The sequence below is a fragment of the Triturus cristatus genome, chromosome 3_2, assembly GCF_964204655.1.
Source record: "Triturus cristatus chromosome 3_2, aTriCri1.1, whole genome shotgun sequence".
Classification (NCBI taxonomy): domain Eukaryota; kingdom Metazoa; phylum Chordata; class Amphibia; order Caudata; family Salamandridae; genus Triturus; species Triturus cristatus.
Genome location: NC_140584.1, coordinates 413,609,315 through 413,629,104, shown reverse-complemented (window position 1 = coordinate 413,629,104; position 19,790 = coordinate 413,609,315). Strand labels below are relative to the sequence as shown.

At 44.9% G+C, this 19,790-nt stretch overlaps 1 protein-coding gene across 1 annotated transcript in view; it reads left to right on the top strand.

Annotated features, from left to right (window-relative positions):
* TFAP2E (transcription factor AP-2 epsilon) overlaps nt 1-19,078 on the top strand; it is a 95,021-nt gene extending 75,943 nt beyond the window's left edge. Inside the window, exons 6-7 of the mRNA XM_085647984.1 lie at nt 13,936-14,077; nt 16,577-19,078. Of these exons, the coding sequence (XP_085504110.1) occupies nt 13,936-14,077; nt 16,577-16,859 (425 nt within the window). The 3' untranslated portion in view covers nt 16,860-19,078. The remainder of the gene's footprint in view (nt 1-13,935; nt 14,078-16,576) is intronic.
* Nucleotides 19,079-19,790: the final 712 nt, after the last annotated feature.

Below are 19,790 nucleotides of genomic sequence, written 5' to 3'. Positions count from 1 at the left end.
CAGAGAGGCCGAGTGCCTCTCCGGTGTGCTTCAACGCCTGATTACAGCCGAGCAGGATTTTTTGAGTGTTGTGTGCAAGTGATGGTGCAGTAAGTGATGTTAAAGTAGTCTTTACCACTCCTCAAAAAAAAATGTAACGCTGCGACTGATTAGATTGATCAGCCACATCCAGAATTAAAACAATAGGTCGACATGTTTCAGCCTCTGTTTGCCAGTTGCGAGGCTTTCCTCAGGACCCGAGACTATGGCGGTATGCACTCTCTAAGGTGCACCCTAACCTATGGCCAACGAAGGAACCGGATTACTCACGGTTCATAAAAAATCACGCCTTCAGCACTTCTGAATGCGTAGTAAATGTTTTGAAATGAAGCGGTATTGCAGCATGGGTCCTGGCAGGGGACTGCAAGTCACACGTGCTTTTTAGCCAGCCGCCCGCGTTGCCTAGGTCGTGCCCGTCTACAGGACCCGAAGCCACTGTAATCAGGCGTTGAAGCACACCGGAGAGGCACTCGGCCTCTCTGGTGGGGATCCAATGATGAAGCATGTCACCAACTAGGTTGGTGAGTGAGGACCCTTTTAAAAAACATGAGTGATTCCTATACCCAGCCCTTGACATACTGGCTTCACTCTTTTGTTGTTTATGCGCAAACTCTTGGGGAATAAGAGTGGAGGCAAAGAAGTTCTCTTTCTCTCTCTTTGTTTTGGTGTATACTGTTACAATCTAACCTAGTATTCCTTGCTGAAAGCTACTCAATTGCCACATAATAGTTCAGTGTTGACTTACCGATTCTGTACATTGGGCAGAATGCCATGATGTTGCTTTACTAGGGCTTAGGTTATGTGGGCACTTGTGCAGCACTGAGTAAGTTTGCTCTGCACTTGCAGCAGTGCTTAATTTGTAAAACAAAGTGCCAGGGGCTGCCGTCAGGGGCCACTGCAGCTTGCACCTCACATTGCTCCCGCCATGCTGCAATGATAGTTACAACACAACTACTAACCATCACAACTAACCATCACATTCCTACAAGTGTAACAATTTGGACTATTCCAGGCCCCAAAGCTTTAAGAATGGCTTTGGCGGCAGTTAATAGTCATTTTGAAAGTATATTGCATTAATAATTAGCTGTTGTTGTGATCGTATCCCAATTAGTCAGACAGCCCCACCTTGTGGCAGGCTGTCACAAACACTGGTGCTGTCAATTAAGTGCCGGTGCCGAGCACTGAAAACCACCAGCTCAAATTAAGCACTGACTTGCGAGCTTTTATATTGGTAACTAAATCAATGCAGAGCTTTGCATTGCTTTGCACTATGTAAGTGAGCGCACAAAACCGTCGTAAATCTTTCTGGCACCGCTGCTATTCTTGTGGCACACTAAAATGCCATATTTCTTTATTTATGCTGCGGATTTGGTACCCTGCACTCCAGTATTTTCCTTCTGCTGATGTGAATTTGTGAGAATATTGTTCAGTTGTTAGGTCACTCTTGTGTGCCTGACAAAGTAAAGTGCAGTATTTGGATGCTGATTTTGAGACTTTCCCAGCAGTATAATCGGGCATTCCTTCGAGAACGCTGTGGGATGTGTAAACTGCTAGTCCCTCATCTCTGTCCTGATGCTGAGACTTTGGAACATCCATGCTACATTTCTTTGCTATATATCCAGCACCCGACCTTAGAGTGTTCATTAACAAGTTGTCTGAGCTTGCAGGATCATGGTGCACTATTGAACCGATGATCCTATAGCGTTTGGAAAACGTAACACAACATTTTGTGCACAAATCTGTGAATGTGGTTCATTGCAGTAAACCGTGCACATATGAACGGTGCAGAATTGTCACACTAGAACCGCAGTGTGCACAGTAATAATTGTGATTTTTGGCTCACTAAAGGTTAACACTTATTTAATGATGCTGTGAATGAGGCACAGTCCAGTCCAGTAAACGGAACCTTTCCTGCTAATATGGCACTATACAGCCGTAAGCAGAGTTCATCGACCGAGCATGCGAATTTGGTACACGTTATGCCGCAGTCGCATATGACTGTAGTGTGCTCGTGACACCACTGTGCAGTATTGCTGTGATAGTGTTATACAGTGGGCACACTACAACGCAGCATTACCTGTGCTGAACATGTGAATCTGCCATACTTTATTGCAGTGTGAGGATTGTAATACAGAGGGATACTGGAATTATGCGGCAGAGATGAACCATATAATGCAGTAGGGGTGACAAAATTACCCAGCAAGAAAAATAAATTATGCGACATAATGTGGCACAATTTTAGCAGTATTTTATTGTTTTGTCATTTTAAAAGCTATTCATACTGTCTAAGCAAAGTTGTACCTCATTAACACCTGAATGCATCGATAAGCAATTGAAAGGTGACTAGTAAACCTTTGCAAATAGTCTGCCATTGTGCAGAATCACGTGTGGCACTTTTTGTTTAGATACTTTTGTACGTCTTAGCTAGAAACATTTCTTGTAGAAATCAGTATATTGTGGAGCAGATGATGGATTATGTGGCAAGGGTGGTAAATCCATAATTATGTGGCAAATGCCTTGGAAGCAGCATTGTATTATTCTAGTGGCCCCGACAATACAGTTGGATTGGCGCAGTATAATGCCAATGACGTTTTAAGGCATGGGCAAAATGGGCAATTGCCTAGGGTTCCCACTTTCCAAGGGCCCCCTGGGAAAGCTAACTTTCTCTCTATTTGACCTCTTTCTATTATGGTTCTTTAGTTAAACCTCTCTTCCTCTCTGAGTATCTTAAGGGTTTTTGGGGTCCCGTGCACTGCATACTTTACCTGTTTTTTGTGACCCTGTTAAAGTTTAATGTATAATTTAATATTTAGTATTCTTTGGTATCACGTGGCTTGAACTAGCAGGAAATAGGTACAAAAACAGTAAAATATCTCCTCTTCCGGGCTCTCAAAAATATGTTTGCTTGGGCCCCCCAAACCCTCAAGATAACACCGCATAATGCAATGTAATGCTATATTTAATTTGTGAATGTTGCACACTACATTGCAGTATTCATGGCTTGTGTCGGCGAAAGGGGAAAGTATAAAGCGTGTAAGAGTTGTCGTGAATTTGGCACACAATTATAAGTTCCAATGTGGCGCTCTATGTTGTATTCAGATGACAGTCTATAGATGTGACCCTCGATTGCAGTGTGTTCCTTTCATAGCACTGCGTAGCGGCAAAATAAAAGACCTCGTTTCTTATCCTTGTTACAGTCATTTGGCATAATGTGGTACAGTGTTCCTGTCCGTTTCTGTGTAGTTGGCACACTCTGGTGCAGTTTTCCTGAAGAGGTTTTGTGAAACAAACATTATGAAACTGGGGCAGTAGAATGCAACACTCACTGTACTGAGTCTGTTGTTTGGGCCCAGTATATTCGTGTATCTATTTCTTTAGATGTGTGGTTATTTTTTTTATTATTTGACTTTGGCACACAAGTGTAGTTTTCCTGGTGTTGTGAAAGTGTCACAATGTGATGCAGATGGCCCTTAAAGAGCACTATGGGGCTGGCACAATATCATGCCCCATTCTTATATTAACACTGTGACTGTGACACAGCCTGGTATGGGATCCCTGCCCCAGTGCTGTGGTGTTTGGCGCACTGCAATGCATTATATTAACATAGCTATCCAATTACACACATCAAGCACTAGCCCCTGGTGCCAGTCTATGAAATCCTGCACCAAGAATGGGCACACTATCACACAGGGCAGTGGAGAGATGCTGTGACTTTGGCACACTGTAGCACAATATTCCTGTACAATTTCTGAGAATATAGTATATAAAACAGGCCACATTGCCTATAAATTAGGGTAGTACAGCACATTTTCATCTTATAACCTGATGGACTTGGTACAGTACAGCAACCCTGTGGTATTACTGTGGGTTCAAACTTTAGTGTAGAATCCTTACACTGTCAAGATGGGTTTTTGAGCACACAATACGTCATTATACATACGTGACAATGGTGTGTATTAGACACATGATCATGCAGTATATGTACCTGAGAATGCTGCAGGGAATTTTTCATATTATAGTCTAGTACATTTACATGGTGTTCTGGTGTTGTTCTTAATTTGAGACGGTGTCGTGCAGTATATTCACATGGTGTTATGTAGTCGCTGTTCATTTGTCACTCTACAATGCAGTGTGTTTACAGAGTGCTACACTGGTGCTGTTGATCTCACACGTCACGGTGCAGTATATTTACACAGCGATGCAGCCGTGAATTGTTCACATTATAGTGCAGCACATTCCTTGGATGGTGCTGTGGGTTTGGCACTATATTGTGGTCCATTACCATGATGATGCCATCTATTCAACATTATGAAGCTGTACACTCATATGGGGAGGCTGTTGATCTGATAGTATAGTGCAGTATATTTATGTGGTGAGGCTGTTGATTTGACTCTAGGGTGCAGTATATTTATAGCCGGTGCTGTCCATTTGACAGTCGTGCACAGTGTGCTTATGGGGTGATGCTGTTGATTGGAAACTATGCTGCAGTATATCCATATAGTTCTATTGTTGATTGAATACCATGGTAAGGTAGATCTATATGCTGAATCTGTCTATTTCACACCACAGTGCAGGTTATTTATATGATCATGCTGTGGATTTGACAAGCAGGTCCATTCTATGTATAATGTGATGCTGTTGAGCGGATACTATGGTGCAGTATATTTATACAGTTCTGGTATTTAAATGCATACGGTGGATAATATTGGATTTGTGTTGATGCTATGGTGAAGAATATTGATAGGTGATGATTTCTATGTCATACCATAGTGCAGTTTATCTATCTGATGATGCTGTTTCTGTGACAAGCGTTTATGGTGTATTTATAAAGTAACACTACCCATTGGATGCAGTGTATGTATACAGTTGCAGTGCACCTCTATAGCGATACAATCGTGCAGTATATTTATGCGGTTGCTGTGCGGTTATATGGTGATGCCGTCAATACTATTGTGCAATATCTGCATACTGTGACGTCGTTACTTGGATACTGGGGTGCAGTGTACATCTACCCTGAGGGGGATATCGCGGGATACGCCATGACGTCACGTCGCCTCTTGGTTTTGCAGGGTGCCTGTGTATGTTGGGAGGGACCCCTGGCCCCTAGAGTGTCGCCCTCACAATGCAGCGTATTCGCGGACTCCCCTCCTACAGGGAAGGGTCGTCCCCTGGGGTGTGGTGACCCCTCAGCCCCCCCTGCCTTGCCGGGTCCATTGTGCTCGTGACTGAGGCGGACCCGGCAGCTGCCGCCGTCTCAATATGAACCCACCGCCTTTGTCCGCAGTCCATGAAAAGCGGGGTGCCATAGATGGATAACCTGTACTCCGGGGAGGGGGGCACTCCGGCGCTGTCTGAGACCCCTGCTTGATGGATGGACCACCAGTGAGAGCTCAGGCCGCCCAACAATACGTCTTGTGGGTGGAGGCTGACAGGCCTACAAAGGAAACCATAACATGTCACAACACCCGCCTCCACCGAAGCCTGACATTCCACTGACGCTGCCCCAGGCCGACCGTCTACTGCTCCACTACCGCCAGCGACGTGTTGTGTATAACATATCAAACCCCACAATCTCCCCCAAAGAAAGATACCAAAGTAAAGCGTCCTTTATCTGTGTTGTCATGGGCGCAGGCGCTGGTCATTGGGGTGCAGGCGATGGTCATTGGTATGCAGTTGGTGCTCTAGGTACAATAGGGTGAGTTCATCACCAAACACTGGCAAAGCCAACAGGTCTGACTTGCATTTTGAGTTAAGACTAAAATATTGTTTAAAGGGCGGCTGCAGTGAAAAAAAAGTGCTTCCTTGCTGGATAAATTACATCTATGAGATAAAAGATGTAATTTGTGAAGAATCAATGTTGGTGTAAAATAGCCCAGTGTGCTTTGCAATGGATGATGCACCAAACAGCCAATAGCCTGCGGTGAAAGAAAGATACTCCTCTGCAGCAGCACCAATCAACGGCAGGTACTGGGGAAAGAGTGCACCAGCTGCTTATTTACGGGAGTGTCTGGGAGGTGCGGCTTGGAGTGTCCGCCGTTGCCCTTTGACCTCTTCAAGCACTATGGAACTCGACAGCAGTGTGCCTCTGCTCGGCACGTGTCCTCTGAAGCCACCAGCAGATCACGGTGTCTGCTCTGTACTTGTCCTTACAAATCCTTCCACACACTTAAGCACAGCTCCTGGTGCGGTTCACAAACCGTATCTCCGGCTGCTGGCGATAAGGATAGATGGCCGAATGTGATTGGCTCACCAATATAACGAGGAGGCGTTGATGGATAACTCCGTGTGAGAGGACAGTCCCTCATTCCCCGTAGAGCCAGGGAACCGGGCACGACCGTCATTAAAGCCTAGATTGGAAAATACCCCCACCGTGCGCAGGCGCCCGGGGGACTGCCTCCAAGGGATGCAGGAGGGTCGGGCGGGGCCACGTGCCTCTTGTGTTCTAGATATATCTCTGGGCTCTGCTTACAGCAGTTGGTGAAGGGCGCCTCCAAGCAGGCAGGGCACACATTCCAGTTTACATGGTCCTCCCTTTTGACTAATCTCCGCCACTAACTCGTCCCCAGTCTCGCTTCTGCGATTACTTAACTGCGAGTTACCGGCAATTACCGGGAAACTCCCGGTTACTGCACGTAACAAGATAAATGGGGATAATTACATAGCAACGCAGATCGCGAGCAAACACCATGACAGCTACTGTCAGAGAACAGCAACGGGGACTTGTACTATCGACTTCCTGCGCCTCGAACGAGAGAGAAGACGAGCCTGTCGAGGGCCGGCAGCGGCCCTCCTCGGGCCGGCAGCGGCCTTCCTCGGGCCGGCCATCTTGCCTCGTCGCCAGAGGGGCTGTCTGTCCGCCTTACTCAGTCCAGGCCTCCGGCTGCGGGTTCTAGCACACAAGGGACGGTTCTGTTCTGTAAGACGGGTATCAGTTCGACTGAGGCAGTTACTCAAAAGTTAAGCCTATGAAGGGGTTTTACCAGGAAAACAGACAACCGAGATACAGAACTCGCCAAAACATATATTTCTATTTACTGCATGCACAAGCTGCATGAAGGTGAACTCGGCCCAGAAAGAAATATAAAGGTGTGAATGGGAAGCATTATTGCGGATCTGTGGTGTCAGAGTCGATGTAGCTCAACACTGTATACATTTTCAAAACGTCTGCATAGGGGACTATAAAATGACGATTTAAATTTCGCCATAGGTTTTAATTAGAATTGAATAATACAGATGTTCTATCTTTGAAAATGCGGCCTATCTTCTATCATTCTGCCCCGTGAGTAATTGACAACTGCCATTTATAATGTGGACTCTCAGCAGCACAAATAAAAACGGAATTCGGGTTGAGAATTCTTAATTTTCTCGAAAGGCATAAATATTTAGGAAAAGGCCAAACGGTTAAAAATACCCAGGGGCGAGAACTCACTCCTTTCGGGGCTTCCACGTCGAAGGACACATTGTGTGAAAATAGACTAGCCAATGCCGCATATCCAGGCAAAAACGCACAATTATAAATGTGCAAGAGTTTCCCAGCAGTAAATATGCCTCTTCTTTTGGGCGGGCTGAGTCAGCGGAGGTGTCAGGGCGGCCCTCCATGTTTGTGTCTGCGTTGTGTACACTGTAAATACTGCCTTGTCTGTGCACGTGCCACGCCAGCCGTTCACCGGTCGCCAGCCTGCCTCGTGCTCGCTGTTACTGAGTAAAGATTCATGCTTTAGGGAACCTTCCCTTAGCTGAGAACGGAAAAGGGCAAGGTTTCTACAGTGTGAACGGTAACACCCTTGGCTGTGACAGGAGGACACGTAGGGACAAAGTCGTCGTCTTCCCAAGTGAGGGGGCTGTGCCTGTGCACCCCGAATACTCCAAGTCTAATCCCGGCTTTCCTACTAGAGGGAATCCTTTGATCTTGGCCAGATCCCCGCATCTCCTACCTATCTCCCATCATGTGGCACACTTATAAAAAGGTTAAACCAGTGCTTTAAAAGGGCCAGTACTGTATGGTACGGAGTACCGGCACTTTTTAGGTCTCGCCTGAGCCAGCGCTTTAGCGCTGCTCTCGCGAGAGCTTTTGTAAAAGGGGGATCTGGAAGTGCAAACCAGTGCTTTCAGGCCGCCAACTACAATGCATGTGCGCCGGGCGCGCGCACCATTTGGCAGCCTGCGTGATAATTTCGCGGCCGCTTTGATGTTCTCAGTGAGCCGCGCGGCCAATGAGAACATCAAAGCGGCCGCAAAATGATTACTTTCACTTTGCATGCGTTCTTTCGTTGTTCTGCCGTGGCTGCCTGGTGAGCACTTGTTTTTCTTGTTACGCGAGTACAGCATTGCAATAATTAGCTGCTCAGACTGTGTTATCTGCCGCAATCGCTGAAAGTCAGTGTCTCATGATCTATACACGAGTTGATAGAACGCTTAAGAAAAACATTTTAACATCCCATGAATCTGCAGACCGAATCAACCAGTGGACCATGTGATGCCTAAAATGTATTGAAGGAGTTGTGTTTTGCAAAAATAACAACTACAGAGACTTCCAGGAAAGTAAAAATATTTTATTACAAAAACTCCCAAGTTCATCTCCAGGGAAAGATGTTGCTTTACACATCGGAAGTGAAACGTTTTTCTTCTTAATGCGATCCTCTTTCAATTATTACGAAATCAGTTTCTGTTTATAGTCGGTGTGCAGCTGCTCAGTTCTTACAGGTTCAGGGCCAAATTTCAACCAGGCGCTTCATGCAGTACCAATGTGTGCGCACCCCCAGTACGATATAGAAGCATCTTTAAAACTGTCATGGAGTGAGAGGGTGTGCAACGAGCATGCGCGCAGGGCTAGAAATGATCTAAGCCCTGTCTCAGGGCGCCACAGCAAATGTCCAGCTGTACGCTGGCAGGTAAATCACAAGGGGTTCATACCCAAAGTTGGCCACAGCCAGCTCCTTCCTTTTCATATGTGCGGCACCGTCTTTTTGCCCTCTACGAGGCCCGCTGGGACACACAGAGATCGGGTGCCAGTCTACCATCCCACCGAGGATTCGGGACACATCCCTTACCCACACCATACCAGCCCCTCTCTGCATAGACAGCACTGACTGATCTTGCAAACGCACAGCACCTCTCCCCGGATCTCAATAACTGCCATTCGTGCCCTTCAATGAAAAGGTCCACATTGCACCGCAGAACATTTCATTGCAGGAATCGGTTTCACTTCCGTGCCACAGAGTAGCTATGAGGCGCAGCCGAGCATGTTTAAATAACAGCAAGTTTTTAAATACCAAAGCATGTTATGTGCAGTAATTTAAAACCGCAAACCTGTGACAGACCTACATAAAAACATGGATTGACAAAAGCAGTAGTTTGACTTTAATTAAACGTTGTGTGTTGCACTCGTAATTAATTTATTTGGTTCTCTAAATTTTTTTATAGCCAGCTCCAGTTTTGTTAGTGGCAGAGCTCTTCATTTAATCGACCTAGGTGACATTTAATTACGTCAGTGTTCCATTTAATTCATTTTTTTCCAAAAGGAAGCTTGCTTTTATACAAACCAAATCAGTGTTTTTTTAGTAAATCATTATGTATGATACAAGAATGGGAGAGGTTGTGAACTTAATGTCGGAGCTGCCGACTTTGGAGCTGGTGAACCAGCTTCGAGTCTCATCATTGGCTCAACTGCCTGTGTCCTTGTGTAACGCTCCAATATCATTGGGTCGAGTTCTCGCTATATGAAAACCCCCCCAAAACACGCATTTGCAATCCAATAGGTTTCGCAATTGCGAGAGTTGGACTTATATAGGTGTTTAGAACACCTGCAAGCGGTGCCTAAACCCGCATATTTTCTTAACACATAACTGAAATCCATTATCATTTGCAATGCCAGTATCTCAAACTCTCGCAAATGCGAGACCTATTGCATTGCAAATGCTTGTTTATTTTGAGAGGGAGAGTACCGGCACTTCTTGAGAGAAATACAATACTTTTAATTGGAGAGTACCAGCACTTCTCAGAAACAACCAGGTACTCTGTTACAGAATACATGCACTTCTATTTTTCCATTTCAAGCACTGGGTTAAACCAGTACTTATAGTGCATAAGCATTCTGGACAACTGGGTTTGCGGTTAGTAAGGCGTGTAAAGAGAGTACCTGTCACAAAATGGAACACACAAGGGCTGTGCTGTTCCCAAGACATGTACAGCTTTGTAGTACCTTCAGTTTTGTTGGTACACTTTATACTGATGAACTGTAAGAAAAAGGGATGTGGTATGTCTTGTAGGAAGGTAACCATTGTGAAATGTCCCCGGTCAGTAGCCATGAGAAGAGACATGGTCGTCTTTTGAGTACCTATGTGAAAGCAGTGGACACTTTAATTTGGGCCCAGTGGGAAAGGGCTCTCTTAAATGTGAATATGGACCTGTATTGATGGTTTAACGAAGATCTCTATTAAGACGGGAGTTCCTTGAACGGGGAATTAGGTCGTGCAGGCCTGCTCGGGTAGAGTCTATGGACCCATGCGACACAATGCTGAACATTAGACTGACTCAGTTATTTGAATATTTTTAAAAGGATGATCAACGAACAGGTTATGCAATGAGTAATCTGGCGAGGGCTCCTGAATCCATTTTTAAAATGCGATAAATCCGAAACCTTTTAGGCAAATATAACATGCACAGATAATCGGCAAGGACGGGCTGCTAGGCATTGCAATAATCAGCTGCTCCCTATCCCGCCTTGCGCAGATAACTACTTTGTCTATTCTGGTATTTTTAATGATGTTAAGTTTTGCACATCGGCACTTTTATAGCGGGACTCCTAGCCCAGCCGGCACTGTATACATACCCGCCTCAGTCCTGCTTATATGCCCCTTAATTACTTATATCAATAGACTTAAGGGAACCTGAGCCGTCTGTATGGCAATTGTGCATTTTTAGATATCAGGGAAAAGATCAACCCTTGTTTAGCCACTTTATCCAATGTAGTTTTGTATTTGGCATCTCAACTAAAATACCTAGGAAGGAAAGTTGAAGCAAGTGAAGGGCTTGTGGCGCGATGCCCAGCGGCTGTATTAGTTGTATGATCTCCTTTTATGAACTGTGTGATTTTGTTTATGGTTTTAATTGACTAATAAACAAATTCTCTCCTCCTCAAATATTGAGTTATAGACTACCATGATACTGAGTGAACCGATAAAAAAAACTGTGCTCTATTAGATCAGCTTTATCCTAGAAGACGGTACCTTACAGAACAGGGTAGACTCCATGAGTCTTGTTGGAGCTCTGTATCAGGGAAGAACAATGAACTACATGGCAGGACCCAGAGTGCACGAATCCAGGGTCAGTTGCACCCTAGTCTGCTATTACTCAACATGGAACATTACTGAACAAAACATCATTTAATAATACCAAAGATGGCCTCTATCCAACATGAATCATTATGAAAAACAGACGCACACAGCCAAACACAGAGCCCACAGACCACCTTGGCTCCAGTGACAGAGAATCTCATAACCATAAAGAGCAAAATGTTTCCAAAAAGGCTCCGGGAGCTTACAAACGGTGGAAAAGTGCTATGCAAATACCTGTACTGTAATAAATCTTTGTACTTAGGAAGAATTTAATTTAGACAAAACTAGCTGTCTTGTAGATAAATTCATCCTTGGTACAAAGCTGTCACCGAAAACATCAACCCAGCAGAAGGACTGTGCAAAGACTTGGAACTTCTTCTGCAACAAATTTGCAACCATATACCACAACTCCTCCCCACCCCCATAACCGGACCCCCTGGCCCTCCCCAGAAGTCTCCATGTGACCGAGGAAACCACAACAATCATGAAGCCCACTTCGGGATCCCCGGCAGACCTCTGCTCCCACCATGCCTTCGATAAAGGAGCAAACCCTATTAGCTAGGCCCTCACCCCTATCCTCAACACCTCCATCAGTACATCCAGCTTCACAGAACCACGGCAACACGCAGCTGTCAACACCCTCCTAAAGAAATCCTTGGGTAACCCAACCAAACTCATCAATTTCCAACCAATATCGCTACTTCTCTACCCCCTTGCGAAACACCAGCTTCTCGACACCATACAATCAAGATTCAGACCCAGTCACAGTACAGAAACTGCCCTCATAGCAGCAATGGATGACATCTGAATGATTCTCAATAGGGAAAGCCACAGCCCTCATACCTGTAGACCTATCGGCAGCTTCCGATACAGTCTCTGACCCCATCCTAATCCAACGACTCCATAAAGCAGACATCCAGGGAAACGCCCTTGAATGGATTTTCTCCTTACTCAAATAACCCAAACCATCAACATTGTCCCCTAAGCCTCTAAAGCACTATCAGGCACATGCATCAATGTAAAAACCGGTCGCAAACGGGCAGATTCTCAGAATCTGCCCCTTTGCGACCGGTATTTTTGCATTTGGGATGCATCATCCCAAATGCAAAAATCGCAATGTAAGGAATCTCTAAATTGCGATTCCTCAAATTGCGATTGCATTTAAGGAATCCCAAATTGAGATTCCTTAAATGCAATGCATGAAAGTGAAAAAATTAGCGATTTCGCTAATAGGGGGAGCAAATTACCATGAAGTTGAACTTCATGGTAATTTGCTAAAACTTTGAAAAAAGCACTTTTGTGCATTTTTCAAAGTTTCATGTTGCGCACACACATGCCCTTAGAGCATGTGTGTGTGCAACATATGTGCACAGATCAATTTCAGGGGTGCAATAGGGTGTCATTTTGACACCCTTGCACCCTTGAAAGTGCATGAGCAATTTGCGAGTACATACTGGTACTCGCAAATTGCTCTTGCAATCTCCAATTCATTCCTATGGGCCTGGAGGCCCATAGGAATGAATGGGACGGCATTCCTTAATTGCGACTCGCAATTTGCGAGTCGCAATTAAGGAATTTGTAGGAATCGCTATTTTTATAGCGATTACTACATGCATAGGCTTTTGCAAATCCTTAATTGCGATTCCTTAAAAATCGCAATTAAGGAATCGCAACAGTCTTTGTTGCTGCATGTGCCAGTATATCTTATTTGCGGAGTCCCTCAGGAGTACTCATCAGCCCAGTACTCTTCAATATTTACATGACCCCGCAGGCCGATGTCATACAAGCTCACAGAATAAACATCCTTATTTTCACTGACAACACACACGTGATACTGTCCCTCTTAGACAAAACATCCAACACCAGGCACAAGGTCACCACATGCATTACAGAAGTAGTCCTCTGGGTGAAATCATTCACTTCCACCAAACATCCAGACACCTCCACTCTGCCGGCCTCTCACTAGCATACACCCGAGCATACACAAAAGCAGAGCAGGGGGCTGCGCTTTCTTGTACCTGGCCCCTAAATCCTGGAATGACCTCTAACAACACATCAGGGTCTCTTCCTCTCTTCTTGACTTTTGCAAGACGCTGAAGACCTGAGTTTTCAAATAAACCACAAGGGACGGCCTCACACCTGCTGCAGAGCACATGGATACCCCACGGGTGATTAGCAGACTATGAAAACACACATAACGTTCTAATGCTTTTTACTAACCATGTATGTATCTATTTATTTATCCTTTTCTCCAAAATGGCCAAGGATTTAAATATAGGCATACAGCTCCTTTCTAATCCGTGAGATTTTATTTCTTTTTTTCTTAATTTGACCCATATGTGGAACTGGAGGCAGAGTGACCATCTTTGGCAAGGACACAATTCCCTCTAGGTTTGGGATTCAAAGGTGAACAGTGCATAGAAATTTTCCAAGTGGGATGCACTATGAGTTCTTACTTGGTGCCTGTTGTTGAATAGCTTGGGATAGAGCAATTGCTACCACTGGATTTCATGCAGTGGTGATGCAGTGTTCACAGTGCTTGTTGTCTTTGCTCTTTCAGGGGAAGCTGTACATCTGGCCCGGGATTTTGGTTATGTGTGTGAGACAGAGTTCCCTGCAAAGGCTGCAGCAGAATACCTGTGCCGGCAACACTCTGACCCGACGGAGCTGCACAGTCGGAAAAACATGCTTCTGGCCACCAAGTGAGTGCTAACGGGGAATCTGCAATGCATGGGGTAATGAGAAACTGACTCACTAATGTCGAACAGAGAGATGCCCAGCATCAAAACGGCTCCATCTACTTGAACCCCAAGCCTTGGCTGAGATATCTAGTCGATGTGTGAACACGTTGGCTAGACGCACACTCAAACCCAACCAGTTGTTACCAAGGCTCTGTCTGTCTGAGCCCCTTTGTGAGATAAGTTGCCGTACGCCTATTTTCAGGTCTGGGTATGCGAGCATAGTGGTCTAAACAGACCTTTTGTTTCAAATATACATATAGTGAGTTATATTTATGAAGAAAGTAATAAGGAGGACATTAAAGAATTTGTATTTTGAGTACTCATGAAGAAAGTGAAATGCATTAAACATTGGGTCTTTGTCTTGTTATGTTTTTCGTCTTGGTAATCTTTTCAGCAGTGTAGGACCAGATATGGCGTTTTGGGAAATGCTTAGGGCCCCATTAGGAAGTCCGCCCGCCACCCTAGCGGTGCTAGGACCGGCCGCCAGAGGTGCGGCGGTCCCGCACCGCCAAATAAGATGCGACCGTCACCCTGGCGGTCGCATCCCGCATCTTTAACGTTGCGGCGGGTGCTGCTGTAAGCAGCACCCACCGCAATGCCAAAGAGGCATGTTGTGCATTGCCATGCACAACTTGACATGCACCACACGGTGCCTGCCACCTTGTGCATGGCAATGAAGGGGGGTACCATAGGTACCCACCAACTGCAGCCCCTCACACCACCCACCTCCGGGGGTCCGCAACGGGCCCCCACAGCAATTCCTGCCTGCCTTTCCATGGCGGCATCGCCGCCATGTAAAGGCCAGAATCGCCAGGCATCATAATATGGATGGCGGTGCCTTCCAGGCACTGCCACCATATTGTGCCCGCGTTCCGCCCGGCCGGCAATCGTGACAATTGCCGACCGGTGGAAAAGCGGCAGATGGACTTTCCGTCCGCCGTGGTACCCCCCGCCATGGTAATATGGCGGGGGATAAATGTGGTTGTGATGGTGGGCGGATTGTCACCGGCCGCCGGTGGCGATCCGCCCGCCATTATATTTGGCCCTAAGTTTGAGGATTGGGTTAGGGTTAAGTTTGTGGTTAAAGTCAAGGTTGAAGTAGGGCATGGGGAATGATTTGGGCTGAATTAATTTAGGTTTAAGAGTTAGGTTTGCTCTACGGGTTATGGTTAGGTTTAGGACTTTGGGTGCTTTTAGGATTAAGTTTTGAGATTGGGTTATACTAAGTAGGATTACAGGGTGTTCTAAGAGCTGTGTTTATGGTCTAGCACTGGGTTGAAACCAGTGTGAGGTTTATGACTGAGTTTAGGCTAAACGTTTGGGGTAGTGTTTGTTTAAGTATAAGGGTTAACAATAGGGATGTTTTCTTCATTCTAGTGTTTTTCTTGCTGGTTTCTTCATATTAGTCCATGTAGCGGCAAATGCTTTTTTCTTAATAATTGGTACGTCATAATGTCTTGCTTTATTATACTATGAATAGAAAGTCCTTTTCAGATTTTATCAGCACTGTCATTCGATGGTGTACTCCAAGTAAATGATTTTCAGTACCATGTGATGCAAGACAGCTCACTTCAGATCCCAAGTTGGCAATAACTTCTAGTTAGGAATGTGCATAACATGTAGTTTCCTTTAGCATAATTATGTAGCATTACTGCAAAATTATGCATAATGACGCGAGGAGCATAATCCAGCATTTAGTGCTATTTTCTTAGCTCAAAATGCACCCTTGCGTCCAAAATGGACCAGAGAATGCATTTTGCACTAGTAAAATCACATAAAATCCAACAGAACTCGAATATCAGCAGCCAGCAGTCACTCACGCTCTCTAAGTTTGTTTTTCCTGTGTTCCTGTGGGAGAGTTTTTGCCCCAAATGACTCAATTACGCAAGCGAGTGTAATTGAGTCATGTGTGTAATTTTGTGTCACAAGAGTAACATGGAATTATCGAAATTGATCCGATTACTCCGGCGTAATTAAAATCTCACCCAGGCCTACTTCGAGTGTGAAGGGAAGTGAAGTGTTCGGTGTAGATGTGTATAGGACGTTCGCTACGTAGCAAGCGTTCCAATCTCACAGACCTGTCTGGGATAAAGCAGAGGCATGAATTGCTCGCTCATCATAAAATCTATATTTCACCATTTAGTTTCCCTGTCTTAGATTCTAATCACTCACATCCGCTTCACACGCTGCACACGGGTACTCATCACCCATCATATCTGCTTTCCTTCTACTCAATGGGTATCGCTGCCACACAGAGCTAGGTGACTTCTCCCTGAACATCCAGCTTGAACACTGATGTATTTTTGGCAATCTAGGAAGGTTTCTCTGTCATTCAGTGGAACCTCCTATCTTACTACTTGTACCAATTCATTTACTACCACCATAGGTAAAACTGTGTAAAAGTGACAGCTTCACACCTGGGTTTAAATTTACCACTTCTCCCCTTTCTTACATTTTCAGGCAGATTCTGAAGGAGTTTGCTGACTTGTTGGCCCAGGATCGCTCTCCGTTGGGCAACAGCCGCCCGTCACTCATCCTGGAGCCCGGCGTCCAGAGCTGTTTGACCCACTTCAGCCTCATCACACACGGCTTTGGGGGGCCAGCCCTGTGCGCTGCCCTGACCGCCTTTCAGAACTACTTGATGGAGTCGATTAAGGGGCTGGACAAAATGTTCATGAATGGCAACGGCCATGCAGGCGGGGACTCAAAACCTTCAGAGAAAGACGTAAAACACCGGAAATAAAGGGGCACATGAGAGACACACACCCCTTTTGCAGGGATCAAGGGAGAGCTGCAGCCCCATCCCAGTCCTAGCAGGAGAGGCCTGAAGCCTGCCGAGGACTGGAACAGAAATAAGATGACGCTACTAAAACTAACCGCAGAAGGCTCCTAACGCAGCGGTACAAGTTTCATGGACCATGTGGATGAAACCAAAACTATGTGGAGGAAAAGGATTTTGAAGCACCTCATTCCACCAAGAAAGTCACAGATTTAGGGTATATACAAACTTCTAAACAAGAGAAAATGGAGGACAAGGACTCTTGCGGATAAATTCTTCATCAGTTCAACCATGGAACACAAAAATGCAGAAGTCTCATTGCATCCGTCTCACCGGAGAGAAACATGTAGTGCAGGACATTTAACACCACCCCCCCCACAATAATGTACTTTAAAAATGGTGTTACATTCAGTTTTGAGAAGATTCTTGCTCGCAGAAAGACATGTCTTTTGCAGTGTCAATATGTACAAATTTGGAAGGGGAGTTACAGTTGCTGGGTAATCAACAAGCCTTGCCACGGATACTAGCCATAACAGGGACTGCTAGTTTTTGTCTCAAATTTAACTTCCTAAAATTGGAATCCATTTTGTACTTTTTTGTTATTATAAACTTACATTTCTCGATTGTTCAACATTTTTAGATTTCAGAGCCCCTTCGCAAAAGTGCAACCGAAAAATAGCAGACACTGCTTGCTCCCAAAATCTGTGATATTAAGATCGCTCTGCATTGATAATCACCAACAGAAGTATAAAAGGTTAACATTTAATGCTGAAAAAGGACAACGTCGTTCCCTGCACACTCGCTAGCTAGAGTTCCTACCTGGCCTCGAGGTATGCCCTTGCTTGCTTCTTGTGTCTCCAAACGTGGATAGTGCTGCATGTCATCTTGCTGAGCCTCAAAGGAAAATGTGTTTTGCAACTACTGAATAGGGCCCCAAAAAATGGCTCAAAAAAATAAAAATACCAAGTATTCAGATTTTACAATAAATTAAAAAACAGAGAAGTCAAAGTCAGCATATGCAATATGTCTGTACCCTAAAATATTACAAAAAAGCTACAAGATGCCCTGCTTTGCAGTGCAGTGTGGGTCTGTGCCGTAACGGCTCAGATATCAAAAATAAAAATACTTTATGATAAGTCATAACTGGGTGGAGAGAGACATACAGATTTTGAGGGCACAAATGCTTTGGGCCAGTGTACGTAGGTAGAGTGGCGTAGTGTGGGGGAGGCGAGGGGCCACAGGGGCGGTTGCCCCAGGTACAAAATTCTTAGGGAGCACCCAAAAATTGTAAACAAAAATTCATACTACAATTTTTTTATTTTAATTTTAAATTTTGCGCCAGGAAGTGCTAATGTCCACAGGTTAGGGGGCGCAATACTTGCCTTGCCCCGGGTGCTGGCATCCCACACTGCGTCGCTGCACAGGTACAAGGAAATAGAAAAAGTGATCTCAAAGCCCAGGCTTGTGAGATATCTATACCCATTGGCCCTTGATATTGATTCTTTTCAACCCGTGCGTAATATAAATTCCGTGTTAGGGGTGTATTAAGCAATCTTCCTTTTTTCTCCAAAAAAACTCTACAAATATGTCTTATTTTCTTGGCAGACTTTCAATAAATTCTCCTCCCAGCTCCAATATGGTGATAGTCTATGAGACAAGGCCATGTCACTCAGTTTTTAACATCATTTTCTCTGCCCCATGTTCAGGGTCAGAGTAAGTAACAAGGAGGGTGGTTTGGAAATCGGTTTATTTTTAAGACATTGAAGGCACTTTGCTTACAGAACATGCCCCTGGGCGCCTCGATCTGTCAAACTATAAGAAAAAAGATTGCTCTGCGAAAAGCACATCGAACTTGAACCAGGCCAGACAGAAACTGTTGAAAATTTGTATATATTTATTTATGTGTAATTAAATTGCAAACGTTTTATCATGTTCGGTGCACGTTATTTATATTGAATTAAGTTGGCTTTATTAATATTATTATTTTTTTGTTTGAAATATGTATGTTTTTCGAACTTCTACATCATTAGGGATGGGGAGCAGTCCCCAAGAGGCCCCGGTGTAAGAGGACAGGATTGACAAAGAACAGGCTTTGGGTTCCTGCCACCTTTTGCTAAACCCACTAAATGTTGTACAAACACCACACGTGTCAAACTTGTCCTAATAAATCTTTTTATTTCAAATGCACATTTTTGATGTTCTTTTCTGCAAGGTCATGACCTTTGTTTTCTACAAATCTACTGAAAGGGTCAAGGATTGTGACATAGATAAGTGTTTACTGTGATTGTATGTACCTAGCCTTTGTACGTGTACAAATACTAACACACCACCCCATTGCATGTGCTCTTTATGCCCAGGTTTCCATAGACCTACATTGTACACACATTGCATAGTGCATGTGGTTATATGCCACAGGTTTGGCCGTGCCTAGAATTGCACTTTTGCAGGAGAGTGAGGAGGCTGCACAGCATCGTAAGGAATGAAACTCAGGGACTGTTCACCCCAAGGTACAACTTTAACCTGACCACATCTGCACTGTAAACACCCACCACCAGTGACCTACTTTGACTGACTTAATTTCTCTTCTTCAGGACCTCACTGACATCGGTGGCTCTGATTAGTCAACATACGCAGCCGTTGTTGTGGGTCAAACACACCTGGCTTACCAATCCCTTTTTCAAGAAGACTATTGAAAATGATGAAAAATATTCCCATTCCAAGATGGCCGCTGTTTCTGCAACTAGCTCACAGCTTCAGTCTAAACTGGCATTTCAGTACCTGCTTTGAGAGCTGCTGATGTAAACTTCATGCATCTTCTCATTGGAGGAGGGATATATGGACATTCTGATGTAGAGGAGGAAAGAGTGGGAGGTGAACCCGGAAGCATTGAAGTTG